Source organism: Octopus bimaculoides, chromosome 25, assembly GCF_001194135.2.
Source record: "Octopus bimaculoides isolate UCB-OBI-ISO-001 chromosome 25, ASM119413v2, whole genome shotgun sequence".
Classification (NCBI taxonomy): Eukaryota; Metazoa; Mollusca; class Cephalopoda; order Octopoda; family Octopodidae; genus Octopus; species Octopus bimaculoides.
Window position 1 is genome coordinate 31,524,821 of NC_069005.1, and position 7,500 is coordinate 31,532,320.

At 38.2% G+C, this 7,500-nt stretch overlaps 1 protein-coding gene across 1 annotated transcript in view; it reads right to left on the reverse strand.

Moving 5' to 3' along the window:
• LOC106880679 (carboxypeptidase D) overlaps nucleotides 1-7,500 on the reverse strand; it is a 42,343-nt gene that overhangs the window by 33,029 nt on the left and 1,814 nt on the right. Inside the window, exon 1 of the mRNA XM_014930735.2 lies at nucleotides 6,542-7,500. This exon is cut by the window's right edge and continues 1,814 nt beyond it. Within this exon, the coding sequence (XP_014786221.1) occupies nucleotides 6,542-7,500 (959 nt within the window). The remainder of the gene's footprint in view (nucleotides 1-6,541) is intronic.

Sequence of the window (7,500 nt, forward strand, 5' to 3'; positions counted from 1 at the left end):
GAGGGTGTTGTGTAAACTTGCAAGACAGACAGAGAACAAGGAAAAAAGGGGGGGAAAAAAGATCTCTGGCTTTATGCCAGGTGTTGAATGAAATAAAGTAATAACAGACGGACAAACACAAGTGTCTTGCTGGAGAGGAGAGACATGGATGAAAGAGATAAAAGGAAGGTGGTGGTGGTGGGGAGGGAGAGAAAGTCTCCAGGTAAAAAAGAGGGTGAGAATAAGAGAGGATGGGGGTGGGAGGATGAGTGTGGATGCTTTCATAAGAGGGTGAAGGTGGAGGGACAGATGGTTAAAGATGGGAGTAAGGGTGAATATAGTTAGTGACAAAGAAGGGAGGAGGAGGAGGAGTGGTTGAAGAGAGATGCCAGTATGAAGAGGAGTAAGGTGAGAGATATAGGGATGGCCCAGGAAGGGAGATAGAACAGAAAGTAGTGGGATGATGTGGAAGGTGTAGGAGCTATATTCATACACACACACACACACACATATATATATATATATATATATATATACATACATACACACACACACATACAAACAAACATACATACACACACATACAAATACATACATACACGCACACACACACATACATACATATACACACAAACACACATGCACAAACACACACACACATATATACACACACACATACACACACACAAACAAATACATATACACGTATATACATACATACATATATACATACACACATACATGAATACACACATACATACATGAATACACACATACATACATACGTATGTAAACACCTCAGGACACATATATACAAATATACAAATACATATATACATAAACACACTGTGTCCTCTATGTCGAATAGATGCATATAAACATACAAAAAACAGTGTGTATGTGCATTGTAACATTACTGCACAATTCAGCATGTATGTATATTCATGTGTCTGTGTGTGAAGATGGTTGCATATATGTGTGTATAAGTATATACTATTTTTGTTATATATATATATATATATATATATATATTTATATATACGTACAAAACTTACTATATAAACGCACACATATTTATTGCTCTTATCCTACATGTATGAATGCACATACAGAACTGGCGCTAATTAAAAAATAATTCATCATAGATGCAATTATAGTCTTGGGTATCCTTTCCTGGAATTAAGGGAGTGTGTGGGAGGAGTGGGTGAGTGAGGTGGGACGGAATAATACATCAAACATAAAATAACATGTACATCTGTCTGCTACAACCAGTTCTGGCAAATGTAAACCGTTACGTCATGCTTATAATAATAATAATAATAATAATAATAATATTAATAATAATAATAATGATGATGATAATTTATAATAATAATAATTATTATTATTATTATTATTTCTAACAGACACCAGACCTGAAATTAAGTGTGGGAAAAGGGCTAGTCAAACAAATCACCCCCCCACCACCACCACCACCACCAGTACTTGACTGGTACTTTACGTTATTGACCAAGGAGGGATGAAAGGTAAAGCTGAGCTCAGTAAGATTTGAACTCAGAACATAAAGAGCCAGAATAAATACCATTTGGCATTTTGCTAGACATTAAAGATTCTGGCCAATCTGGTGCAATAACAATGGTTTCAAATTTTGGCACAAGGCCAGCAGTTTTTGTGAGGAGCAGGGAGAGGATTACATCAACCCCAGTACATGACTGGTGTTTATTTTACTGAGTCTGAAAGGATGAAAAGCAAAGTCAGCCTTGGTAGGATTTGAACTCACAATGTAAAGGTGGACAAACTTATCATCAACATCTTTTCCAGTGTGCTAACAATTCTGCCAATTTGCTGTTTTAATCCTTTAGCATTTTACCCTCCGGCCGGGTAACCTTGTAATTCCTCTACATTAAGACACCTGTATCTGCCTCACTATAACCTTTTCATCATCACCTCCTCCAATGCCTCCTCCCCTCTTGAAAGTTTTTTTTTTTTATTTTAATATCTTGCAAGTACGTGGTGACCCTGTCAGTGCAGGCACCACTTAAAAGCACCCAGTCCACATTGTAAAGTGGTTGGTGTTTGGAAGGGCATCCAGCTGTAAAAAACCTTGCCAGAACTGACCTCGCCTGTGCTTGTGCCATGTAAAACACACTACTCACCTCGTCTATGCTACATAAAAAGCACTAAGTCCACTCGGCTGAGTGGTTAGGAAGGGCCATCCAGCTGTAAAAATCCTGCCATAACAGTTGTAGAAGTTTGGTGCAGGCTTCAGTCTGGTTGGCTCCTGTCAAACCGTCTCATCCATGCCAGCATGGAAAGCAGACGTCAAACGACGATGATGATTAGCAATTCTACCAGCATGCCATGATAATAATAATAATAATAATGTGCACTAAAAAAAACCTTTATTTGATCAGTAATAAATCACAGCAAACATGGATGAGCCAAGAACATTCGACATCTCGATTAATAAATATAAAACAGACAATGGCGACAGAATTGCTCCGGAAACGAATGTAATCTTAATGTAAATCGTTCATCAGATCTAATAAAAAGTCGGTTCTTAATTTGAATTTCATGGCAGTAAAATGAGGAGAGAGAAATCTTCCCTTGGATAATACATCTATCAATATCAGGTGACATGACCAGATGGACCAACAGTATCTATCTGTGTATTTGTATGACTATCTACACACATACTCCCATTTATATATATATATATATATATATATATATATATATATGTACGCACACATACATACACACACACACATTCTCATACGTACACACAGACATTCACACCTACATTCTATTTACGCATGCACTTTCTCATACTCACATACATTCTCAAGCACACAAAGCCACAAGTTTGGAAGAGAGTGGCATTACTCTTAAACTGACCCCAGTATTTGACAGGTACCCTGTATAATTTTTTTTTGGGGGGGGGAGGTAAGGAGTTATTGTCAGAAACACAATTTTTTGTATGTCAATGTAACCCAAAGAACAATCTTAGAATCATAGGATACAACATGAACTTCAGAGCTGTTAGCTTTTCCATCTACCGACTCGACTTACAGTCATGGCCAGAAGTTTGAAACATTGTTTTAGAATTAAGATTGTTATGCCCAAGTACATTTGATTAGCTCGCTTCCCAACCACATGGTTCTGGGTTCAGTCCCACTGCATGGCACCTTGGGCAAGAGTCTTCTACTATAGCCTCGGGTCGACCAAAGCCTGGACTGTTGGCAGAGTTAAGGACAGTTTTGATGCCCATCTCTATAACCTGGTCGTCAGGGTGGAATTTTGACAAGCAGTGTTTAGCAGGCTGTGACCATCGGTGCTTAATAGGACATGTCCAAAGTGCCATTACAGCTGTCTCCTTCAATCTAGGATAAAGACGTCAGCTTATCAGATGGATATTAAGGATATACTAGGATTGCAATAATCTAGTACAGTTCTAACTGCCCCTCCTAATACAGTCTCAAAACTTCTGGAATGCATCTTGTGGGTTGAATCAGAGCTGATCAGGGACTTGATGCCCTCCAGTGATGTTTTATTGCACCAGTGACAAATGCCATAGATTTAGGTGTGAGCAACCAACAAACTCCTATGACAGAGAGGGGGTGAGAGTGAGAGAGTGGAGGAGAGAGAGAGAGAATGAGAGTACATGCACACACACACACACACACACAGAAATTATTTTATATGGCTGCTGTGGGTGTGATAGAGTCGTTTGTTTTAACATTTTGTAATAAATAAATATTGGTGAATTAAGTTATTAGCTTTACAATTGCTGCTGTTGATAATGGTGGTACTGCTTTTGATGGTGATGGTGCTAATGGTAGGGATGGGGGTAGAAGTGCTACTGCTACAAGTGATGGTGGTGGTGGTGGAGGTGGTAGTGAAAGTGCTGGTGGTGTTGCTTCTAGTCGTGTTGATTGTGGGGGTAGTGGTGTCTTCATAAAAGGAAGTGGAGCATGGAAGTTGTGATATTCATGGCTTTTCCAGTGAAATTACAATACAGTTACAAGTTAGAAGAGAAAAGAGGGTATTTACCATACAGGATTTACAACACACACACACACATGTAAGATCCACACACACACATAACATATAAGATACACACACATATATATGAATTACATTTTGTGTGTGTAAAGGTTTAAGTTTGAAAACTAATCATTGTCTTCAAACAATGGTTGCATTGTTACCCAATAATGTGTCCTTGTCATTCCATGTCAACCAACAGAATGCTTCTCACACATTGGTTTTCATATTCCATTGTCTCCTGATTGACTGAAGACTGGAAATGAGGTACTGAGAATTATGACTGGTCAAGTTTCTGCTCCCAAAATGTTTCCTTCAGGAGCCATGCCAGGCTTATTAGAACCAGTTTCCCGGTTTCACAGGACAACTCATTTTCGCCAGCTGAGAGGACTGGAGCAATGTGAAATGAAGTGTTTTGCTCAAGAGCACAACATGTCACTCGGTCCAGGAATCAAAACCACAATCTTAGGAGCATGAGTCCAACACCCTAACCACTAAGCCAATCACCTCCACCCCAATAATAAAATTAAAATAAAGTGTTTCCTTCTCGAGCCATGCCAGGTTCATAAGGGCTGGTTTCTCGGCTCCCAATAATTCTACCCCTTTATTTCCAGTCTGTGTGTCTTTGGGCAAATGTTAGAAATTGGTATTTTCAATCAAGGTAACATCTGGCCACTTAACTCCCCAGACTGCAACCCCCTTGATTATTATGCGTAGGGTGCAGTTGAGTGAGAGACCAACAAAACTCCTTGTAACACCAAAGATGAACTGAAAGCAAGGGTTACAGCAGCATTCCCCAACTTAAACAAGGAGACTGTCCAGAAGGGTTGCAGGAGATTCCGAAATCATCTGGAGGCTATAGATGAAGCTAATGGTGATTTTATTGAATAAATTGACTTAAGCATTTCAAGAAATTTTTATGTAATTTTGGTAAATATATCTGTTAAAATGAGATGTCAGTGTTACTTCCATTCTTGCATAATTTAGTTATACTGTTGGCAAGCTGGCAGAATCATTACAGTGACAGACAAAATACCTAACAGTACTTCTGGCTTAATGTTCTGAGTTCAAATGATGCTGAGGACAACTTTGCATTTTATCCTTTTAGGGTCAATAAAATAAGTACCAGTTGAACATTGGGGGATAATGTAAGTGACTTACCCCGTCACCTAAAATTGCTGGCCTTGAGCCAAAATTTGAAACCATTATTAATTAGGTCGTTGACTATGTAACAACTGAAGTATATCTAAAAGTAGATCTTTCTGCTAAGATGCAGAGCTATAAAGCAATGCATGTTTATAGAATCTTTATAGTTTGACCCGCATAAAAAGGAAATCAAAGATATGCGATAAAGACTAATGAGCAAGTGGCTGAAGGGAATATTTTTAAATGGTCAGCAACCTTAGCGAAAAGAAGCCGTCCTCAATTAAACGATAACTGTGAAAGGAAATGCCCTAGAAAAGAGAAAGAGCAGGCTAGAAAGCATTTTGCCATATGTGTCTAACATATGGTTAGATTAGCAGATGTGAAAACATGCGAGTTCATTTATAGAAATTGTCAGTCGATATTCTCAACTAATTTATAGACTTAACTGTTCTTCATTAAAAATTATTTGTATGATATCAAGTGTTTTTATGGCTCAGTGGTTAGAGCATAGGGCTAATAATTATGAAGTAATGAGTTCGATTCCCAGACCAGGCTGTGTGTTGTGTTCTTGAGCAAGACACTTTATTCCACATTGTTCCAGTTCACTCAGCTGTAGAAATGAGTTGTGATGTCGTTGGTGCCAAGCTGTATCAGCCCCTTTGCCTTTCCCTTGGATGACATCGGTGGTTTGGAGAGGGGACACTGGTATGCATGGGTGACTGCTTGTCGTCCACAAGCAACATTGCCTGAACTTGTGCCTTGGAGGGGAACTTTCTAGGTGCTATCCCATGGTCATTCATGACCGAAGGGGAGGGGTCTTTACTTCTGTCATGTATGTGTTGATTCTAGGTATTATGATAAATATTACACTAATAACAGAACTCAAATTAAACCATTCACTATGGCTGTATTCAAAATTGAACAACTCACTTGATAACCTTAACCATTTGGCATTCAAATTACTCTGTCAACGGCAATGTTTATACAAATAAGCATTGTTCTGGATTAATCATGCATTCTGTCTCCTGGCTTCAAGGTTTCAATAATGTGATTATTTTCAGAATGACATTGTAGGGATGGTGTGAGGCCAGATAAAATAGGTAGAATGTTTGAGCCAGATATGACCAGGTAATATGTTAAAAGATTAATGGGCTTTGCTCTATGATATACATATGTTTCTCCTTTTTTTTAATTGACTAATTTATAAACTTAATTGCTCTTCAATAAACATTATATAATATTAAATGTTATTTTTTTATTGATAACATTTAATATTTTATAAATATGAATAGGACACAAACTGTGAATAAAAAAACGAAAGGAGTTAAAAGATTTTCTCAAAGAATTGATAATAAAGTCTGGCAGTACTTACCGATTTTATTGGACCAGTAGGCACCGTTGGTAATTCCTTGTGTAAAATTATTTCCTTGGCATGTGTTGCCCTTGGACATCGTTTTGTGGGCATTGGCATAAGTATGAGCCAAATACTGAAAGAGGGGATCGTCGGGGGATTTGCTATAATGACCTTTTGCTATATGACCAGGTAAGCTATCAAAAGGGTAAACCGCTACCAAGTTACTACCGTGGAGGCTTGCAGACAACACAAAATGGTTTTGGGTCAACCAGTTTTGGATGGCTTTTGTTTCCAGTTCAATATACGGCTTACTCCGTTCTGGCTTGGAATCAAACTGATCGGGGAAATTTCTATCCAAGTCAACTCCATTGGAATTTAGTCTACCCGTGGAACCTGAGCAATCACCTTCTTTCGCTTTTTCGAAGCCATCGGGGTTCATTGATGGCATCAGATAGATATATGCATTTTTTAAAAGTTGACTAATTCGATCGATACCTGTAGAGTTATAATTTTGAAGTAAATACCAGGCCAGTCGAAGCAACAGTTCGCGACCAACAGCTTCGTTCCCGTGTATATTAGCAACTAATTTTAATTTAGGTTTACCCGGAACGGCAACACCAACAGACTCGGAGATTTCCAAAGCCCACAACGTCCGATTCTCAACGCTTTTGCCCAGCTCGTGTAATCGAGCCAGATTAGGATAAATTTGTACAGATTTCTTCAGGAATGTCGTCATTTCATCGTAATTATGATATTTGGAAACGTTGAATTCAAGTGTATTTGAAGGAGAAGAAATATTTTTCGCAACACAGTCATTTGTAGCAAAAATAATTAAAATCAGACTTAGAGTTGTAATAAAATTATACATTGACGATATTTTTACGACCTTGCTGCAATTAAATAATCGTTTCATCTTCATTCTTCGATAAAATACAACACGTTCCTGATCGAAAATTGAACCAGTTATGCAAGGCATT